This window comes from Nerophis ophidion, linkage group LG13, assembly GCF_033978795.1.
Source record: "Nerophis ophidion isolate RoL-2023_Sa linkage group LG13, RoL_Noph_v1.0, whole genome shotgun sequence".
NCBI lineage: Eukaryota > Metazoa > Chordata > Actinopteri > Syngnathiformes > Syngnathidae > Nerophis > Nerophis ophidion.
Genome location: NC_084623.1, coordinates 35,937,876 through 35,960,894, shown reverse-complemented (window position 1 = coordinate 35,960,894; position 23,019 = coordinate 35,937,876). Strand labels below are relative to the sequence as shown.

Here is a 23,019-nt window from a genome sequence, read left to right as displayed (position 1 = left end):
ACATATGTATGAAATACTTTCAGTGAATTCTAGCTATATATATTTATTTTATTATATATATATATAAATAAAAGAAATAGTTGAATTTCAGACGGCACCTATCAAATACACAGTAATAAAAACACAGTTGTTCCACTAACTGTACTCTGCTTGCTGGGTACTAAAACAACAACAACACTTACCTTTCACTATTTGGGTAACATCACTTCCCAGTTTCCAGAAGATGGCGCCAGTATGTTCTTTGCCCTGCCGTCTCTTGCTGTCAGCTGTTTCTTTTTTGTGTTGTTTGCGTGTATTTTCGTCCCTGTCAGCTCACTGCTCATGGCTCCTCCCCTCCGCCACCTGCGGGCTGTGTGTCGGGCCCGACCTGGATTAGCTGCGCCCTTGGACGTGCTGGGCCCCGCCAGGTTCGGTCTTGTGAATGCAAGATCTTTGACAAACAAAATGTTTATCCTGGAGGATTTCTTCACTTCCTGCGGGCGGCGGACTTGACTTCATCTGTGTGACAGAAACATGGCTGAGAGCCGGTGAGTCCGCCCCTCTTAATGAACTTCTGCCTCCGGAGTGTTCCTACTTTAACTCTCCGCGGTCGTCTGGTCGAAAAGGAGGGGGATTAGCAGTCGATTTTAAAAATGATTTAAATCAATCAATCAATCAATCAATCAATGTTTACTTATATAGCCCTAAATCACTAGTGTCTCAAAGGGCTGCACAAACCACAACACAAACCACTACGACATCCTCGGTAGGCCTGCATAAGGGCAAGGAAAACTCACACCCAGTGGGACATCGGTGACAATAATGACCCAGTGTTACGTCGGTGAAAATGATGACTATGAGAACCTTGGAGAGGACGAAAGCAATGGATGTCGAGCGGGTCTAACATGATACTGTGAAAGTTCAATCCATAATGGATCCAACACAGCCGCGAGAGTCCCGTTCACAGCGGAGCCAGCAGGAAACCATCCCAAGCGGAGGCGCATCAGCAGCGTAGAGATGTACCCAGCCGATACACAGGCAAGCAGTACATGGCCACTGGATCGGACCGGACCCCCTCCACAAGGGAGAGTGGGACATAGGAGAAAAAGAAAAGAAACGGCAGATCAACTGGTCTTTTTAAAATGTATTTCCATAAGAGCCATATAATTTTTTTAAAAACAATGAACAGACCTAAACGCGTGCATTTTTAAGTAAGACCAACATTAATAGAGTATAATAGGTCTCTTATTCTTTGTAATAACATTGATATTCTGAAGCTAACTGTGGAGGGGGCGTGGCCTGCGGGCCTGCAGCGAAGCAGGGTGTGCCAGGACCGGACTCGAAATCAGCGACAGGTGCGTAGACAACCCACCTGGGCCTTGTTAGCTAATCACCTGTCGCTCTGTTATAGGAAGCAGCCAGGAGGAAAGACAGGGTTGGAGCTGGAGCCAGAGTGCGAGCGAAAACGAAAGAGAAAAAGACAATTGCTGAAAGCAACTGAGAGACTTATTGAAAAATAAAAAAATATTGTAACCCTGAAACAGGCTTTCATGTCGCTGCTTGGTGGTCTGAAGAACCCCCAGGAGGGCAAGCCCTAAAAAAAGTATAATAAATAAAGTGCGGTAGAAAAAAGGATGGATGGATTCAAATGCATGAGCAGGTTTAATATTTTGAACGTTATTTTTAACACTTTGAATACAAGTGGAATTAGTCATTACTTATTGTGTTAAGCAGTGTTAGCTCAGATTTATCCGAGAGCCAGATGCAGTCATCAAAAGAGCCACATCTGGCTCTACAGCCATAGGTTCCCTACCCCTGGGCTAGAGTATACAAATGAGTTTTAAGGTGAGACTTAAATGCTTCTATTGAGGTGGCATCTCAAACTTTTACCGGGAGGGCATTCCAGAGTACTGGAGCCCGAAATGAAAACGCTCTATAGCCCGCAGACTTTTTTTGGGCTTTGGGAATCATTAATAAGCCGGAGTCCTTTGAACGCAGATTTCTTGCGTCAGATCAGCCTGCAATCCTCCTTTTCAAGCTTCGAACTGTGCATGTTTGAGCTGGAGAGGGCGTGGCCTCTGGCTACAGCTGAATTTCGGGAGATTTTTGGGAGAAAATTTCTTCCGGGAGGTTTTCGGGAGAGGCGCTGAATTTCGGGAGTCTCCCGGAAAATCCGGGAGGGTTGGCAAGTATGCCAAAAGTTACTCAAGTAGATGTAACGGAGTCAATGTAGCGCGTTACAACCCGCCTCTGGAACCCACACATTCACGGGGAAGACATGCAAACTCCACACAGAAAGATCCCGAGCCCCGCATTGAACTCAGGAAGCAGACGCACTAACCCTTGTACCACCGTGCTGCCCATGCAATTAAGTGTAAAGGAAATATTCAACTTGATGGTCTTCCTGTAGCTCCTCCCCTGTCCTCCATGTTGGATGACGTAAGAGCTGACAGCAGCCAATCGCAGCTTATTGCGCTCCTACCTAGCGTGTGAAAAGAGTGCAAGTGGGCGGGGAGTGCGCATATAAAAGCTCTTGCGTGGGTTCAGATATCCATGTGTGCTTCTCTGGTGATCAGCACCGGTGTGGACTAATTCTAAACCGGGAGTGGTCTCCGTTTTATTTAGAAGAGTGAACGTTATAACACCAGACGCTTTTAGACGCATGGCTTTGAATAAAAGAGACAATAGAAACGACACCACGTGATGCTCCCGGCCGCTTGAGATCACCGCACCGGAACCCAGCGGAGCCTCGTTGGATGCGATCAGTGTCTATGAGGTAATGTTTCACGCTCCCGCGGGGCAAACTTGTCAGTAAAAGATGGTCTTCATGCAGCTGCATCACTTTTAAAAAGGCCAGTGGGCAAACTGAGTTGCTTCATTTCTCCTGCCTTTTCTGCGCTTACGGCAGCATTCGCTGTTGCTGCAACCTTGCGTCTTCATGACAACACCATTATTTCCTTTTGGCATTTCGTGCGTAAAGGATTTAAAATGGGGAGCCTATGCAGCCGTAAACATCGCGATGCTTGAAGAGTTGCAAGAAGCTTTAAGTGGGAGAGGACAGACTGCATGCCCCTGACTTGGGGGTGGACGATACTGCGAATGTCGGTGTCCATTCGATACCAAGTGGATCCAGAGTTCGTAATTGGCGACGGGGAAACGGTAGCGATGCTTTTTACTCCCAAAATTTTCAAGAACATCAAATTATTTTGTATTGTTTATTATATTTCTGCCAAATCATTTTTAATCATGATTTTTTTTGTATTTCGCTTTAATTATGCAATAACTATTTTAGGTGTATTATTTATGATTTATTGTTTATTTTTGTAAATCATTATTTAGGTAAGCACTTTTTATAAATACTTATTTTTTAAATGCAGATCCCCCTATCACCAATACTAAAACATATTCCAGTGGTTTTTGAGTTTTTACAATTTTTGTAATTGAATTGTAATTGTGGCGATACTATTATTATTATTATTATTATTATTATCATTATAGCAGTATTATATTACTATAAATACATATTATTTAATTCAGACCCTCCTGTATCACCAATGCTAAAATATTATCCAATGCTTTTTGACTCTTTACAATTTTTGCAATTGAATTGTAATTATAATTATACTATTATTGTTGTTATTATAGCATTATTAAATTACTATTGTGATGTCGTTATTTTTTTAACAATTAAAATTGCTTCAATTTGACATTTTTTTCATTATTTGAATCACTATTTCTAGTTTGTTTAAGTAATTTCAATTATTAATGATTTATTATTGTTACTTTTTAATTGTTTTGATGATCAAATATTTTCTTTATTATTTTTAAATGAATACTGAAACTTATTTAAATGTCTTTGACTTTTTACAATTTATCAAGATGATTGAGATAGTATTATTCTTATTATATTGTGATTTAAAAAATATTTATTCGACTAACATTATTTTACTATTGGGGCTTCACGGTGGAAGAGGGGTTAGTGTGACTGCCTCACAATACGAAGGTCCTGAGTAGTCCTGGGTTCATACGCAGGCTCGGGATCTTTCTGTGTGGAGTTTGCATGTTCTCCCCGTGAATGCGTGGGTTCCCTGCGGGTACTCCGGCTTCTTCCCACTTCCAAAGACATGCACCTGGGGATAGGTTGATTGGCAACACTAAATGGTCCCTGGTGTGTGAATGTGAGCGTGAATGTTGTCTGTCTATCTGTGTTGGCCCTGTGATGAGGTGGCGACTTGTCCAGGGTGTACCCCGCCTTCCGCCCGATTGTGGCTGAGATAGGCACCAGCGACCCCAAAGGGAATAAGCCATGGGTGTCAAACTCTGGCCCGCGGACCAAAGTTGGCCCGCCGTGTAATTTAATTTGGCCCTTGAGGTAATATCAAATTAAGATTAGAGCTGGCCCGCTGGTATTAAACAGGGGCGATGCCTCTGTAACACTGCATTCACCGCTGATACTTGCCAACCCTCACGATTTTTCCGGGAGACTCCCAAAGTTCAGTGCCTCTCCTGAAAATCTCCCAGGGCAACCATTCTTCCGAATTTCTCCCGATTTCCACCCGGACAACAATATTGGGGGCGTGCCTTGGAGGCACTGCCTTTAGCGTCCTCTAGCCTGTCGTCACGTCCGCTTTTCCGCCATACAAACAACGTGCCGGCCCAGTCACATAATATATGCGGCTTTAACACACACAAGTGAATACAAAGCATACTTGATCAACAGCCATAAGGGTCACACTGAGGGTGGCCGTATAAACAACTTTAACACTTTTACAATTATGCGCCACACTGTGAAGCCACACCAAACAAGAATGACAAACACATTTCGGGAGAACATCCGCACCGTAGCACAACATAAACTCAACAGAAGAAATACCCAGAATCCCTTGTAGCACTAACTCTTCTGGGATGCTACAATATACATCCCCACTACCACCAAACCCTCCCAATTTTTTATTTGAATGTTATTTGATATGCCATTGATATTTTTTAATCATTATTATTATAATTTGAAACTCAATTTTGCATGTGACTATAAAGTTATACAAGCCTTGCTTGTTTAATATTCAAAGCAAAACTTGTTTGGGTCCCTGTTAAAAGGTTGATTTGTTCAACATTGGCCCACGGCTTTGTTCAGTTTTAAATTTTGGCCCACTCTGTATTTGAGTTTGACACCCCTGGAATAAGCGGTAGGAAATAGATGGATGGATGGATTTTATTATTGTTATACGTTTTTGGATAATTTCAATAATTGCATTTACTAATTTACTAATCACTATTTACTTTTTTTATTCAAGCATTTATAATTTTTTATGTAAAGTGACCTATCAATTGTCACACATTTTTAATTTCCAATTTAATCACTAATATGACATATCCTGTATAATGTAATAGTAACCACATGACGTCAACACACTGAGTTATTCAAGGACATGTTGTTGATGTTCTTTAATGCAACTTGACCAGCATTAATTAGAAAAAAACAAAAAACAAAAAAAAACGTCGATCCCAACCCGACGCTACTGGCATCCGTATCGCTCCGCCCGCCCTACAGAGGAGACTGCATGCTTGTGACGTCAGTGTAGGAAGCTCCCTATCAATTAAAGACTTTTTCGTTGTTATTGTCGTGACGTGAGGGCTCGCTCAGGCAAGATGGTTGTAACCCACTTCAGCTGCAAGGTAGGTTGCAATACGCTCACATTTCGTTCAGGTGGGGAAGTTGCTGTTGCCAAATGCGTCAAAGAGTGCACGCACGCTTGCAGAAATGGATCATTTGTTGCCAAGAAACACACTTCCGGTTGTTTACACGTTTGCCAACACGCGCTGCTCTTTTTGCATCTCTCATCTTTTTCTGCCTTTCCTGCACACGTGTGATCCATCCGTCATGTTTCTGCAGCCACGGTGTATATGTTATATATTTATGCTAAAATGATTGTGTAACCTTCCGTCACTTGATGATTATGGCGCCTTGCAAGCAGGGAGGCTGCAATGCAAGCTCAACTCTTTCCACCTGTTTCACTTATTCATCACGTGTGAACACGTCGGTATTGACCTAATTGTTTTGACGTATGTGTGTGCGTGCGTGTGTGTGCGTGTGTGTATGTGAGCGAGAAAGATGCTGCCAGGTCTCTGTCTGCAGTTTCCACGACAACGAGACGTACAGAGAGAGGACATGTGTGTGTGTGTGTCTGTGAGAGAGAAAATGCAGAAAAAAACATGCCTAAATGCTTAATTGCTGCAACCAAAAAAGAAAATGTGATTACCGTATTTCCTTGAATTGCCGCCGGGGCGCTAATTAGTTTAAAACATCTTCTCGCTCATGCGATTACCAAAGCCATGCGGTAAAAGTAAGCATGCACTAATTATTTTAAAACCTCTTCTCACTTCGGCACTTACCAAAGGCATGCAGTAAATATGTGAGTGTGATGTAAGCTTGGACCTTAAATCCTACTTAAAGGCCTACTGAAATGAGATTTTCTTATTTAAACGGGGATAGCAGGTCCATTCTATGTGTCATACTTGATCATTTCACGATATTGCCATATTTTTGCTGAAAGGATTTAGTAGAGAACATCGACGATAAATTTCGCAATGCCTTTACCAGAAGTATGTGCACGTAACGTCACGAGTTGCAGGGCTCCACACATATTCACATTGTTTTTAATGGGAGCCACCAGCAGTAAGAGCTATTCAGACCGAGAAAACAACAATTTCCCCATTAATTTGAGCGAGGATGGAAGATTTGTGTTTGAGGATATTCATAGCGAAGGACTAGAAAAAAAAAAAAACAAGTTAAGAAAAAAAAAGGCGATTGCATTAGGACGGATTCAGATGTTTTTAGACACATTTACTTGGATAATTCTGGGAAATCCCTTATATTTCTATTGTGTTGCTAGTGTTTTAGTGAGTTTAATAGTACCTGATAGTCGGAGGGGTGTGTCCACGGGTGTCTTGAGGCCAGTGTCGGAGGGAAGTCGACGGCAGCTGCATGGACGGCGCAAGCTCAGCTTTTCTCCGCTAAGAGGCGACTTTTTACCACAATTTTCTCACCAAAACCTACCGGTTGACATTTGGTCAGGAACCATGTACGCTTGACCGCTCTGATCCATAGTAAATTTTCACCTCCGGGAATTTTAAACAAGGAATCACCGTGCGTTTGTGTGGCTAAAGGCTAAAGCTTCCCAACTCCATCTTTCTACTTTGACTTCTCCAATATTAATTGAACAAATTTAGTAAACTAAACCGGCCGTATTGGCATGTGTTGCAATGTTAATATTTCATTATTGATATATAAACTATCAGACTGTTTGGTCGGTAGTAGTGAGTTTCAGTAGGCCTTTAATAGCTCTTAATCTTTTTCCCTTTATGTGATTTCAAATTACCGATATTGAAATCAGCCTCCTCCATTTTGAAAATGATGACAGGGAAGTGTCACTTGTGTTGTCACGAGTTTGACCAGGCGGTAATCCTAAGCATGCGCTAATTATTTAGGGAAGTGAGTTGTATCCGGCAGTAATTCAAAGCAGGCGCATACTACAGTATATGCCCTGCGGCAATTCAAGGAAATACGGTATGTCAGATATTTTGTTAAAAAAGAAGAAAAAAAAAAAAGGACACTGGTTTATTCATCGCGATGTATCGCAAATCCGTAGATATCATGCAAATATATACGTGATATCGATCGCTGATGTGATGACATTGTTGCCACGATCATCCGTGTATGAGCTAACAACAACAGAAACATAGTGCATGTTCATGCTCGGTCGTTATAGCTGCGAAAAACAAGACAATACAGTAAGTACGGTACACGGTACCCATGTTTTTAACTAGTCCAATTTGTATGAACACAACAATAACAGCACGGTGGAACAGGGGTTAGTGCGTCTGCCTCACAATACGAAGGTCCTGAGTAGTCTTGAGTTCAAGTGTGGAGTTTGCATGTTCTCCCCGTGACTGCGTGGGTTCCCTCCGGGTACTCCGGCTTCCTCCCACTTCCAAAGAAATGCACCTGGGGATAGGTTGATTGGCAACACTAAATTGGCCCTAGTGTGTGAATGTGAGTGTGAATGTTTTCTGTCTTATCTGTGTTGGCCCTGTGATGAGGTGGCCACTTTTCCAGGGTGTACACCGCCTTCCGCCCGAAATGCAGCTGAGATAGGCTCCAGCGACCCCCCGCTACCCCAAAAGGGACAAGCGGTCGAAAATGGATGGATGGATAGAACATTGTAAATCCAATTAATCCGTTCCAAACACTCAAGAAGAATAAAAACACATTTTATATACAAGATTACATTATAAAGACGTGAAATATATTGCTGGCAAAGACTTATCCATTGATACAGTGGGGCAAAAAAGTATTTAGTCAGCCACCGATTGTGCAAGTTCTCCCACTTAAAATGATGACAGAGGTCTGTAATTTTCATCATAGGTACACTTCAACTGTGAGAGGCAGAATATGAAAAAAAAATCAAGGAATTCACATTGTAGGAATTTTAAAGAATTTATTTGTAAATTATGGTGGAAAATAATTATTTGGTCAACCATTCAAAGCTCTCACTGATGGAAGGAGGTTTCGGCTCAAAATCTCACGATACATGGCCCCATTCATTCTTTCCGTAACACGGATCAATCGTCCTGTCCCCTTTGCAGAAAAACAGCCCCAAAGCATGATGTTTCCACCCCCATGCTTCACAGTACGTTTGGTGTTCTTGGGATGCAACTCAGAATTCTTCTTCCTCCAAACACGACAAGTTGAGTTTATACCAAAATGGATACATGGATGATACAGCAGAGGATTGGGAGAATGTCATGTGGTCAGATGAAACCAAAATATAACTTTTTGGTATCAACTCAACTCGTCGTGTTTGGAGGAAGAAGAATACTAAGTTGCATCCCAAGAACACCAGACCTACTGTGAAGCATGGGGGTGGAGACATCATGCTTTTGGGGCTGTCATCATTCTGCGACGTTTTCAACAGACACTTAGCGGGAAATTTAAAATTGCAATTTAGTCATCTAAACCGGCCGTATCGGCATGTGTTGCAATGTTAAGATTTCATCATTGATATATAAACTATCACACTGCGTGGTGGGTAGCAGTGGGTTTAAGTAGGCCTTTAATTTGGGGGCCCAGTTAAATTAAATCTAAAGTAAACAGGCTACAGCAACACCATCGTTACATGAATCACATACTGAAAATTGTAACTGCCAAAAAAGAGAGGATTTTAAACGGGTGCCTTAAGGCAGTGTTTTTCAACCACTGTGCCTTGGTGTGCCGTGGAAGATTATCTAATTTCACCTATTTGGGTTAAAAATATTTTTCACAAACCAGTAATTATAGTCTGCAAATTATGTATTGTTGTTGAGTGTCGGTGCTGTCGAGAGCTCAGCAGAGTAACCGTGTAATACTCTTTCATATCAGTAGGTGGCAGCCGGTAGCTAATTGCTCTGTCGATGTCGAAAAACAGCAGGAGGAAACGTGCAGGTCAAAAGGTATCTAATGATTAAACCAAAAACAAACAAAAGGTGAGTGCCCCTAAGACAGGGGTTGGCAACCTTAAATGTTGAAAGAGCCATATTGGACCAAAAATACAAAAACAAAAATGTCTGGAGCCGCAAAAAAATAAAAGCCATATTACACACAGATAGTGCCATGAGATATAAATTGAATTAAGGGGACCTAAAGGAAACCAAATGAGCTCAAATATTTCTACAAATGAGGCATAATGATGCAATATGCCTGATTATCACTCCACACAAGTCAATAACGTCAACAAAACTCACTTTTGTGCATTCCTGCACAACGTTAAAAGTTTGGTGGAAAAAATGAGGACGAAAAAAGAAGTGGCATAAAACACGTCTTAGAGAGTCGGAGAAAGTTATACATGTAAACAAACTACGGTGAGTTCAAGGACAGCCAAAATTAGTAGGACAAAACGGCGCCCACCAAATACTCGAATCAGTGAAGCATGTTTAATACAAACAATGTGCTTTATAACAATTAGGGAGGTTTGTGTCATGTTTGTCCTATATTAAAACAAAAAATATATTTTTTATATTTTTTCCCCTCATCTTTTTCCATTTTTCATACATTTTTTAAAAAGCTCCAGAGAGCCCCTAGTGCGGCGCAAAAGAGCCGCATGCGACTCTAGAGCCGCTGGTAACTTGCCGACCCCTGCCCTAAGAAAAGGCATTGAAGCTTAGGGAAGGCTCTGTAACAAACGCACCCAAGTTCTCCGGGTGTTGCTGCCACTACGCAATTTAAGGAGTCACGGGTGGGACTTAATATTCAGCTGGGAATGAGTAAAACAATAAACAAACACAAGACATAGATATACTATTAGCCACATATATTTTATATACCACAAATTAACCCCGAATAACAGACACCTCCCCCCTCCTGTCCATATAACCCGCCAATACAAATCGAACCCCTGCACAACACACACAATCCCACAGCCCACAAAATACCGGTCACCTCCCCAAAGTTTATACCGCACATATACAGTATTTCCCCAAAGTCCTCAAAGTTACGTACGAGACATGCACATAGCGGCACGCACGTACGGGCAAGCGTTCAAATGCTTCGAAGCTGCAGCTGCGTACTCATGGTACCATGTCTGCGCATCCAAGTCAAAGTCCTCCTGGCAAAAGTCCCTGTTGTCCCGGTTCTCCACAGGCCAATGGTAAGTCCACAAAACGTTCAAAAAATGAGGATCCTTCCATAAAGTGGCTCTGTAGCAAAAAACGCTGCAGCTGACAGGTTACTACAGGTGGTGTGTGACGTCTATTTCTGCTTCCGCCCCGGTCTGATAGCATTGGATGCCTTTTATATCCCCACATTCTATTAGGATACATTTTTAATATTAACATGATTATTTAATACGCCTGTAGGATAGGATAGGATAGGTCTTTATTGTCATTGCACAAGTAAAACAAAACTTTATTTTCAGCACAAACCTGTTCAAGATTAGACAAACAGTGTACAGGGTTACAGAACAAGAACGCTGATGGGTCGCCATAAGGCGCCCTGTAAAATATGGGGAAAAAGGTAAACGCTGGGGAAGGATGAGTAAAAAAATACAATCTAGACTGGGCTCCTAAAGGGGCCCAGTCTGGAGTGGGAAAAAAACCTCCATAGCAAAGCACATATACATATTACAACATACATCTCGAGATATCTAGCAACAGAGGGAAGGGAGTTCGGGGTCATTATGGTAGGCCGCAGCTCTCAGACGCTGACCATCCATTCATCACCCCTATGGGATTTGCGTCGAGGGCTTTGGGTTGGGGTGGTGGAGTGTGTATGTGTGGCATATATTTTTGTGGATGTGTGTGTGTGTAAGCCCGTAGTGTGTCTCTATTCCGCGGCCTTGATGTATTGTGCAGTCGCTAGTCCAAAGTCAACAACAACAGGTGTGTGTCCATGAGAGACAAGAAAGGAGTTTGTTGTGTCTTCGCTGCACCGTCCTTCGGGAGAGTCTCGAAGCCAGGGAAACAATCCAAGTTAGAATGTTTTGTATGCGGGTGAAAATAAAATTTGCTTTTCCCTCTAAATTGTCTATGACTGGTCCTCAAAAACTGCGGGGTAGGCAGCCCGATGTAATCCACAGTTCTTCCCGCATCCTCCAATCAGTTGTGGCAGCTTTGGGGTACTTCAAAGACTGCCAGCAACTTCCAATTTGTCGACAAACCAGAGCAACGCTTACTCCAATCAGCAGATGTCCTGTTTTCATAATTCCGAATAGGTGGATATCTTCACGTCCTCGACAGAAAAGGGTCGCCAGGCACGCGGCACTCCTTCTTCTCCCAAGAGTCCGTCGTGTGTCCAGCAACAACCGCTTCGTCATGAGAGCAGGTTCCCCCAAACCGAAGATCTTAACAGTTCATAATAAGTAAAAGGATGACATAATAAGTATATATATTTATTTTCCCAGCTGAGCACAAGTTAATTGTGACCGGCAATATTTATTATATACTATATATATATATATATATATATATATATATATATATATATATTGATGGACCCCTATGGCCATTACAGCTATGCAGAACGAAACTAAAAAATAAACAAAAAACAGAATGCTGGATGACAGCAAAGACTTACTGTGGAGCAAAGACGGCGTCCACAATGTACATCCGAACATGACATGACAATCAACAATGTCCCCACAAAGAAGGATAAAAACAACTGAAATATTGTTGATTGCTAAAACAAAGTAGATGCGGGAAATGTTGCTCAAAGGAAGACATGAAACAGTTACAGGAAAATACCCAAAAAAAGAGAAAAAACCACTAAAAAAGGAGCACAAGAAAATAACTAAAACACACACACAGGAAAAATGGCAAAAACTCAAAATAAGTCAGGGTGTGATGTGACAGGTGTTGACAGTACACCTACTTTGAGAGAAGAGCTATAGTGATGCATAGTTGGTTATGGTTTAAATTCATGTGCAACAATTGCAACGAGGCTTTTTACTTTCAACTGAGTTACGTTATTTAATGATTTCTGCTGGTGATGTGCCACCGGATATTTTCAAAGCAAAATATGTGCCTTGGCTCAAAAAAGGTGGAAAAACACTGCTTTAAAGGCCTACTGAAATGAGATTTTCTTATTTAAACAGGGATAGCAGGTCCATTCTATGTGTCATACTTGGTCACTTCGCGATATTGCCATATTTTTGCTGAAAGGATTTAGTAGAGAACATCGATGATAAAGTTCGCAACTTTTGGTCGCTAATAAAAAAGCCTTGCCTGTACCGGAAGTAGCAGACGATGTGCGTGTGACGTCGCGTGTTGTAGGGCTCCTCACATCCTCACATTGTTTATAATCATAGCCACCAGCAGCAAGAGCGATTCAGACCTAGAAAGCGACGATTTCCCCATTAATTTGAGCGAGGATGAAAGATTCGCGGATGAGGAAAGTTAGAGTGAAGCACTAGAAAAAAAAAAAGTGGGAGCGATTCAGATGTTATTAGACACATTTACTAGGATAATTCTGGAAAATCCCTTATCTGCTTATTGTGTTAATAGTGTTTTAGTGAGATTATAAAGTCATACCTGAAAGTCGGAGGGCTGCGGTGACCGCCAGTGTCTCTGAGAGAAACCAATGGTGGAGCCAAGATCACAGCTTCCTCTGACAACTGCTGCAGGAGGAAGGACGCTAACTCCGCACACGTCTCCGGTAAGAGCCGACTTAATATCACCATTTTGTCCTCCAAAAACTTGCTGGTTGACATGTGGTAGAAAAACATGTTTGCTAAAGCTTCACAACAAACAAAGAAACACCGGCTGTGTTTCGGTTGCTAAAGGCAGCTGCAATCCACCATTTTCCACCAACAGCATTTTTCTTTATAGTCTCCATTATTAATTGAACAAATTGCAAAAGATTCAGCAACACAGATGTCCAAAATACTGTGTGATTATGCGATGAAAAGAGACTACTTTTAACCGTAAGTGGTGCTGGAATAAAATGTCCGCTCAACCAATAACTTCACAAACATGCGTCATAATACGCGTCATCATTCCGCGACGTTTTCAACAAGAAACTCCGTGGGAAATTTAAATTTGTAATTTAGTAAACTAAACCGGCCGTATTGGCATGTGTTGCAATGTTAATATTTCATCATTGATATATAAACTATCAGACTGCGTGGTCGGTAGTAGTGGGTTTCAGTAGGCCTTTAAGAAACGTCTCAGTTGGGTAAATCACAAGTTTGGACGCCAGTGTGCTATGTTTGCTAACAAGATTAAATGGCAAGACAAGAATTTGCTGTCTTTACAGTGGTTCAAAATGTTTGTCTCCCAAGTTTTGAACTGAACCTGGGGGTCGCTATGGTCACTTTCCCCCGGGTCGCCATTTAAAAAGCCCCGACATAGATGAATTGTCCCACCTGAGCGGGTTCCACTGTATTTCCTAATTTACCCTAACGCAATTCCTACTTTTTTTTTTGACAGCCGCCTGGAGTTGAATATTTGCACAGCTTTCCCGTCCAAACGCAAAACCCAGTAACTCAATTTTAGTCAAAACTGAGCTGATAATAATTTTGTAGTACCTAGGTGATATGCTTTACATTAGTGTATGCGATATTGTAATTTGTTCCGTAAGTAAGCTGTTACGCGCATGGCAGGACCTAGCACAGGGGTAGGGAACCTATGGCTCTAGAGCCAGATGTGGCTCTTTTGATGACTGCATCTGGCTCTCGGATAAATCTTAGCTGACATTGCTTAACGCGATAATTATGAATAATTTCGCTGGTAATCACAGTGCTAAAAATAAAGTGCAAAATACAAAACATTCTCATGCATTTAAATCCATCCATCCGTTTTCTACCGCACCTTTTCAAGAAGTCGCATTAATGGTAAGAAGTATTTTATGTCACGATGTGGGGGGTTGCAGCTAGCAGCGAGGTCGTTCTCCCAGGATGGCAGACGGACTACTCGGGACATGGCATTTAGGTAAAAACATGATTTAATTTTAACTAAAAAAATATACAAACAAAAATCGCTCACAGCGGAGGCACAACTTGGGCTAAGGAACAAAGCTAATGCATAAACAGACTAAGAACATAAATCAAACAAAACTTACTTGGCATGGCATGAAGCATGACACTATGGCAAGGCATGAAACAAGTCAGCACAGGGCGACTGACTGGCGAAGACGAGCTTAAATACTGCCTCTGATTAGTGCTCGGGAAGCAGGTGAGCGGGCATTTTGTCCACCAGAGACAGGTGGACAAATTGAGTAACCAAGGAAACCAGACAAGAGAGTGGAAAAAAAACAGGAACTTAAAGAGTCCGAAGGACAAACAGCACATGGCCAAACAAAAACATGATCAACAGACATGACATTTGATTTATTATTGGTTAGCTTAAGAATAACAATGTTATTAAAAAGAATAAGAGAATTATTATACTCTAAAAATGTTGGTTTTACTTAAAAATGCACACATTTATTTGTATTCAGTGTTAAAAAGTATGATATGGCTCTCATGGAAATACATTTTGAAATATTTGGCTTTCATGGCTCTCTCAGCCAAAAAGGTTCCCGACCCCTGACCTAGCAACTACCACATAACCGCGTAGATACAACAGAAAAACCTAGTATCTCAAGGGACCAATCGGAGCTTCTTTGTCAGTCGCCTTATTGTGTTTAATGAGACATTTGCACGAATGGGGGCCGACGGTCAACCTGATTATGTGATATTATGGCACGAGGGGATATTTGGAAGATTGGCCCAGGACGTTGCAAGCACCTTCATTAAATGTATTGTTCTTGATTCTTCCCCTTGCATACTCTTTTGGGCAGATAACTGTGGAGGTCAAAATAAAAACTGGACGCTGTACACGGCTCTTGCCCAATGTGCAAACGCAGAATGGGGCCCACCCGAGATTGTGATTAAAATATCTGGAGAAAGGGCACGCGTTCATGAGAGCAGATTCAATCCATGGCTCAATCGGCAAGAAAATGAAAGCTCAAGAAAACATCTATACGTTTGATGACTTTGTAGATCTTTGTAAGACAGCATCAAGATAGATTGGTTTTCCCAAAATCAGCTAGACGTGAGTTACTAGGTTTTGCTTTTGGACGGGAGAGCTGTCACCCTGAACAATACCAGCATTCACAAGAGTGTCCTAAATTCAACGATACAATACACCCCAGCACCTGATATCATCACGCCCAATTAAATGGCACATATTGAATTCTGCTGGTGGGCAACCTGAGCTCAGGCCTTTAACCCGAGGGTGAGTGATGGGTCTTGATCCGGGACTCAATAAATAAGACTGGTGTTTGGCGAATAGTTATTTTCGGATCGAGAGACTTCTTGTAATTTGGGCTGCAAAAAAAGGAACCCGGCTCTGACGTTTGAAGCGCACCTCCTAATCTCGTTTTGCAAATAAGATTGGAAGCGTGGTGAGCACGCTCAGACGGGGGCGAGGGGGAAGGCGAAGCGGCGTGTTTTTGTGCGGACACGCCGGGCTAAATTCATGAACAGGTGACGTTGGCATCAAGGGAGGTGGTGCAATCTGTCAGTGTGACCCTGTTGTGTTTGTGTTCATGACATGCCCGGCTGCCTCCACCAATCCTGTCAACAAAGACAGGGAGGTAAAATTGCATAATTCCGCTGCAGCAGGCATGTCCCTTCTACTTTTTCTGTGCTTCTCCTCGGTTAGACGCATTCACTGAACACCTCCAGCATCCAGCGTGTGGATTAAACCTCATGAAATATCAAACAGGCTTTGGGCTTCTGCCAGAGCCTCACTTGCATGACATCATGGCACTGCTGTTAAATGCATGGAAGAAGACTTGTACCTGTTATCTCAATGCAAGGCGACCTTTTGCAGAATGATGCCATACCTTCTACAAGCTACAGAGGCTTTTGAATGTTTAGTTTTCTTTGCACGGATCTCCTAGTTTTGAAGCAGAAGTGACAACCGTTATGCCACCTTCTTATCGTACAAAGTTTATCGTACAAACCCCGTTTCCATATGAGTTGGGAAATTGTGTTAGATGTAAATATAAATGGAATACAATGATTTGCAAATAATTTTCAACCCATATTCAATTGAATATGCTATAAAGACAACATATTTGATGTCCAAACTGCTAAAAAAAAGTTTTGTGTGTGCAAATAATCATTACCTTTAGAATTTGATGACAGCAACACGTGACAAAGAAGTTGGGAATGGTGGCAATAAATACTGATAAAGTTGAGGAATGCTCATCAAACACTTATATGGAACATCTTTCAGGTGTGCAGGCAATTTGGGAACAGGTGAGTGCCATGATTGGGTATAAAATCAGCTTCCCAAAAAATGCTCAGTCTTTCAGAAGAAAGGATGGGCCGAGGTACACCCCTTTGTCCACAACTGCGTGAGCAAATAGTCAAGCAGTTTAAGAGCTACGTTTTTGAAAGTGCAATTGCAAGAAATTTAGGGATTTCAAGATCTACGGTCCATAATATCATCAAAAGGTTCAGAGAATCTGGAGAAATCTCTCCACATAAGTGGCATGGCCGGAAACCAGCATTGAATGACGGTGACCTTCGATCCATCAGACGGCACTGTATCAAAAACCGACATCAATCTCTAAAGGATATCACCACATGGGCTCAGGAGCACTTCAGAAAACCACTGTCACCAAATACAGTTTGTCGCTACATCTGTAAGTGCAAGTTAAAGCTTTACTATGCAAAGCGAAAGCCATTTATAAACTACATCCAGAAACGCAGCCGGCTTCTCTGGGCCCGAGATCATCTAAGATGGACTGATGCAAAGTGGAAAAGTGTTCTGTGGTCTGACGAGTCCACATTTCAAATTGTTTTTGGAAATAATCGACATCGTGTCATCATTAATGCTGAAAGGTACATACTGGTTTTGGAACAACATATGCTGCCATCCATGCGCCGTCTTTTTCATGGACGCCCCTGCTTATTTCAGCAAGACAATGCCAAGCCACATTCAGCACGTGTTACAACAGCGTGGCTTCGTAAAAAAAGAGTGCGGGGACTTTCCTGGCCCGCCCGCAGTCCAGACCTGTCTCCCATCGAAAATGTGTGGCGCATTATGATGCGTAAAATACGACAGCGGAGACCCCGGACTGTTGAACGACTGAAGCTCTACATGAAACAAGAATGGGAAAGAATTCCACTTTCAAAGCTTCAACAATTAGTTTCCTCAGTTCTCAAAAGTATATTGAGTGTTGTTAAAAGAAAAGGTGATGTAACACAGTGGTGAACATGCCCTTTCCCAACTACTTTGGCACGTGTTTCAGCCATGAAATTCTAATTTAATTATTATTTGCAAAAAAAAATAAAGTTCATGAGTTCAAACATCAAATATCTTCTCTTTGTAGTGCATTCAACTGAGCATGGGTTGAAAAGGATTTGCAAATCATTGTGTTCCGTTTATATTTACATCTAACATAATTTCCCAACTCATATAGAAATGGGGTTTGTATAATCGAGGTCCAGATGAGGTTTTTACATGCAAACCAACATCATGGCGCATGCTGTCACTTATGCACATATCTTGGAACCTTACAATTAGGAACATAGCACCAATTTGTAGGGCCCCATACACCATTCAGGCCTAAAATGTGTACTTTTTAAGGACAAGGCAAGTGTTGCCTCAAAAGAGGGCTCATGTTTTAGGGCAGTGGTTCTCAAATGGGGCTACGCGTACCCCTGGGGGTACGTGATATATTTTTTAAATATTCTAAAAATAGCAACTATTCAAAAATCCTTTATAAATATATTTATTGAATAATACTTCAATAAAATATGAACGTAATAAACTGTAAAAAGAAATGCAACAATGCAATATTCAGTGTTGACAGCTAGATTTTTTGTGGACATGTTCCATAAATATTGATGTTTAAGATTTATTTTTTTGTGAAGAAATTCTTAGAATTAAGTTCATGATTCCAGATGGTTTTCTATTACAATCCCCAAAGAGGGTGTCAGGCTTGCACATGGATGGTGTGTGCTCCTTCGACGCAGCGGGATTACAGGAGAAGCCAGGCGTGAATTCAGGTACATGTTTTTTATTTATACTCAAAATACAATAAATAAGGCAAAACAAAAAGCGCGCTCGATGGCGGATAATAATTTATACTAAATACAGCACAATGGCATGACTATATTCAAACAAAACAAAACTAGCACTGTGGCATAAATACACAAACTTACACGGCATGGAACTGTGGACGAGGGCGTGAAGGTTGGAACAGCATGGGTAGGGTGCGTGCGAGTGTGAAGATCCCAGGACGAAGACAAGAAAAAGAGTGACTTAAATAGCTATGATCATTAGTGAAAACAGGTGTGAGGCTGAGAACAGGGATGTGACAGGTGAAAACTAATGAGTTGGCATGGAAACAAACAAAACCAGGAAGTGCAAAACGTGACTGAATGTCCAAAAACTAAACATAGCATGACCAAAACATAACTTACAGGCGTGACGGAGGGCAATTTAAGTTGATGATTACTTCTATGTGCATAATTCTTCATTTATAATTGAATCACTTGTTTATTTTTCAACAAGTTTTTAGTTATTTTTGTGTCTTTTTTTCCAAATAGTTCAAGAAAAAAACACTACAAATGAGCAATATATTGGTCTGTTATATAATTTAATAAATCAGAAACTGATAATATAGTACTCCGGCTTCCTCCCACTTCCAAAGACATGCACCTGGGGATAGGTTAATTGGCAACACTAAATGGGCCCTAGTGTGTGAATGTGAGTGTGAATGTTGTCTGTCTATCTGTGTTGGCCCTGCGATGAGGTGGCGACTTGTCCAGGGTGTACCCTGCCTTCCGCCCGATTGTAGCTGAGATAGGCGCCAGCGCCCCCCCGCGACCCCGAAAGGGAATAAGCGGTAGAAAATGGATGGATGGATGGATAATATAGTGCTGTATTTTACTTCTTTATCTCTTTTTTTCAACCAACAATGCTTTGCTCTGATTAGGTGGTACTTGAATTAAAAAAATGTTCACAGCGGGTACATCACTGAAAAAAGGTTGAGAACCACTGTTTTAGGGCACCAAGGCAATTTAGAAGGGCACTCAGGCAAACATTATTTTCTTTCGAGGCAGGAATACATTATATATATATATATATATATATATATATGTATATATATATATATATATATATATATATATATATATATATATATATATATATATATATGTATGTATGTATGTATGTGTATGTATGTATATATATATATATATATATATATATATATATATATGTATGTATGTGTATGTATGTATGTATATATATATATATATATATATATATATATATATATATATATATATATATATATATATATATGTATATATATATATATATGTATATATATATATATATGTATATATATATATATATATATATATATATATATATATATATATATATATATATATATATATATATATATATATATATATATATATATATATATATATATTAAGCCAAACACCGCTAGTGCGCATGCGCCTGACTTTGTGTTGCCGGAAATGCATTAATAAATTGAAAAATGAAACCGTATTACTAACAGTCGGGAATTTTATCGCACACTTTCATTATACCGCTTACTGTTACGTCCCTCGTCAGTTAACGAGTAAAAAGTCAAGGGCGGTCATGGGATGTTCTTGCTGCAAATGTTGGTCAATTTTTTGGGCATTACGGCGAAAGACGAGGGCGGTCTAGGAACAGGCAGCAGATGCCGCTGTTAAATTTGAGCCCTGAATATTACAAGAAGGCCTCTAACCCCACCCTAAACACTGCTTCAATCACACCCACACTTGACGTACACTAAAAATAAAGAAATAGTGCATACATTTGGTTGCAACCAGCTTTTAAAAACATGTAAAAATATTCATTAAGTTTTGGTCTTTTTAAATATATCATTACCATATCCAGATAAACCCCCATAAATACCAATTTAAAGTATATATAAAGTGGCCAGAATATGAATTTTAAATAAATAATCATATAGTCCCATCATTACTCACTTCAATATGATTATAAATCTATCATGTGTTCATTTCTTTTCAGAGTGTAAAATGGAGATTATTTGTGACACATAGGATTATCACGAGGGATGTAACGGTATCAAAATCTCACAATCCAATATTTTCACGGTATTAAGGCCACGGCATGATTTTATTGTGGTACATGTCCCCCCCAAAAAGACTTAAAAATGTTAGTGTGTATAATTAAGTAGCAAGGATGTTCAGGATAAACACACTTACTGTAATTGAACACAAACATAATGCTAAATTGTTCCAATCATATTTATTACTACAAAGTATTGTTAGTGTAAAGAAAAGTGCAGGGACAACTGCTGATTCACCGCAAATATAAAAAACAAAACTTACTGCTGAGTAACTTTACAGTGACAATGTAAATATCTAATGGAAAACACTTTAATGTATTTCAACTATTACTTTATGACAAGCATTGTCCTCCACAGTGGACATTTTTATATCAGTTTGGAAAATGCGATTTCTCCGAAAAGTCAACCAACAATTTAATATTTAACCATCTATATAGCTCTTACATTGATGTTTAGCTTTGCTGGCAAATATATTTTCTGCATGACATTTTATGAGTTGGCGACTTGTAAAAAATAATAATAAGGGATTAGATTTATATCGCACTTTTATAGTCCAGCCCAAGTTGAGCCCTGTATTCTGCCTGAATGCAGCTGGGATAGGCTCCAGCACCCCCACAACGATGAGAGAGACAAGCGGTGGGAAAATAAATGGATGGCTTGCCATCCATCCATCCATTTTTTCGTGCTTGTCCCTCTCTGGGTAGCTGTGGTGCTGGAGCCTATTCAAGCTGCATTCGGGTGGAAAGCGGGGTCCACCCTGGACAAGTAACCATCTCATCGCAGGGCCAATACAGATAGACAACATTCACACACACATCCACACACTACGGCCAATTCAATCAGAATTGATATCAAAGAATGTTAAAAGTTTCCAGTGGCTTATTTTATTTTTCGAAGTTTTTTTCAAAATTTTCCCCTTCATGAAATATCCCGAAAAAAGGCTTTAAAGTGCCTGATTTTCGCTATCTGTGAAACCACCGTCCATTTTCCTGTGACGTCATCTAGTGATGCCAATACAAACAAAATGGCGCATAGCACAGCAAGATATAGCGACATTAGCTCTGATTCAGACTCGGATTTCAGCGGCTTAAGCGATTCAACAGATTACGCATGTATTGAAATGGATGGTTGGAGTATGGAGGCAGATAGTGAAAACGAAATTGAAGAAGAAACTGAAGCCATTGAGCGAATAGCTATTGACGCTATTCGGCCATGTCTGCCTTAGCATCGCCGGTAAAATGTGCAGACCAAACAATCGGGACTTTTGCATCTTGTGGCATTGGAGCTACTTAAATCTGTCGATTGGTAAGTGTTTGTTTGGCATTAAATGTGGATGGAGGGAAAGACTGGATGCAAATATAGCTACAAATGTACATACATCTAGCCTAAATAGCATGTTAGTATCGATTAGCTGGCAGTCATGCCGCAACCAAATATGTCTGATTAGCACATAAGTCAATAACATCAACAAAACTCACTTTTGTGATTTCCTTGACTTTATCGTTGGAAATGCATCTGCAGGATATCCATACATCTCTTTGCCATGTCTGCCTTAGCATTGCCGGTTAAATGTGCAGACCAAACGATCGGGACTTTCGCATCTTGTGACAGTGGAGCAACTTAAATCCGTTGATTGGTAAATGTTTGTTTGGCATTAAATGTGGATGGAGTGAAAGGCTGGATGCAAATATAGCTACAAATGTACATACAGCTAGCCTAAATAGCATTTTAGCATCGATTAGCTGGCAGTCATGCCGCAACCAAATATGTCTGATTAGCACATAAGTCAATAACATCAACAAAACTCACTTTTGTGATTTCCTTGACTTTATCGTTGGAAATGCATCTGCAGAATATCCATACATCTCTGTGCCATGTCTGCCTTAGCATTGCCGGTTAAATGTGCAGACCAAACAATCGGGACTTTCGCATCTTGTGACACTGGAGCAACTTAAATCCGTTGATTGGTAAATGTTTGTTTGGCATTAAATGTGGATGGAGTGAAAGACTGGATTCAAATATACCTACAAATGTACATACAGCTAGCCTAAATAGCATGTTAGCATTGATTAGCATGCCGTGCTAATCGATGCACACTCTACGTAAATCAGGTTGAATCCGTCCCTGATCGTATTGTTACATCCTCCGACAACACACCGACGAGGCATGATGTCTCCAAGGTACGGAAAACAGTCGAAAAAACGGAAAATAACAGAGCTGATATGACTCGATGTTTATAATGTGTTTGAGAAAATGGCGGATTGACTACCTAGGTGACGTCACGGGAGCGAATAATAGAAAGGCGTTTAATTCGCCAAAATTCACCCATTTAGAGTTCGGAAATCGGTTGAAAAAAATATATGGTGTTTTTTCTGCCACCTCAAGGTATATATTGACGCTTAAATAGGTCTGGT

The 23,019-nt window shown here is 40.7% G+C and overlaps 1 protein-coding gene across 2 annotated transcripts in view; it reads left to right on the top strand.

Moving 5' to 3' along the window:
* The first annotated feature begins 2,527 nt into the window (after positions 1-2,527).
* The window catches only part of fam131ab (family with sequence similarity 131 member Ab), an 86,068-nt gene continuing 65,576 nt past the window's right edge, over positions 2,528-23,019 (top strand). Inside the window, exon 1 of one of the 2 annotated variants that reach the window (XM_061918845.1) lies at positions 2,528-2,755. Coding sequence is in view for 1 of the 2 variants with exons in the window: in XM_061918844.1 (XP_061774828.1) it covers positions 5,629-5,655 (27 nt within the window). In the remaining variant the exon portion in view is untranslated. Of the gene's footprint in view, positions 2,756-5,508; positions 5,656-23,019 lie in introns of those variants that run through there. The other variant, XM_061918844.1, reaches the window with a different exon arrangement.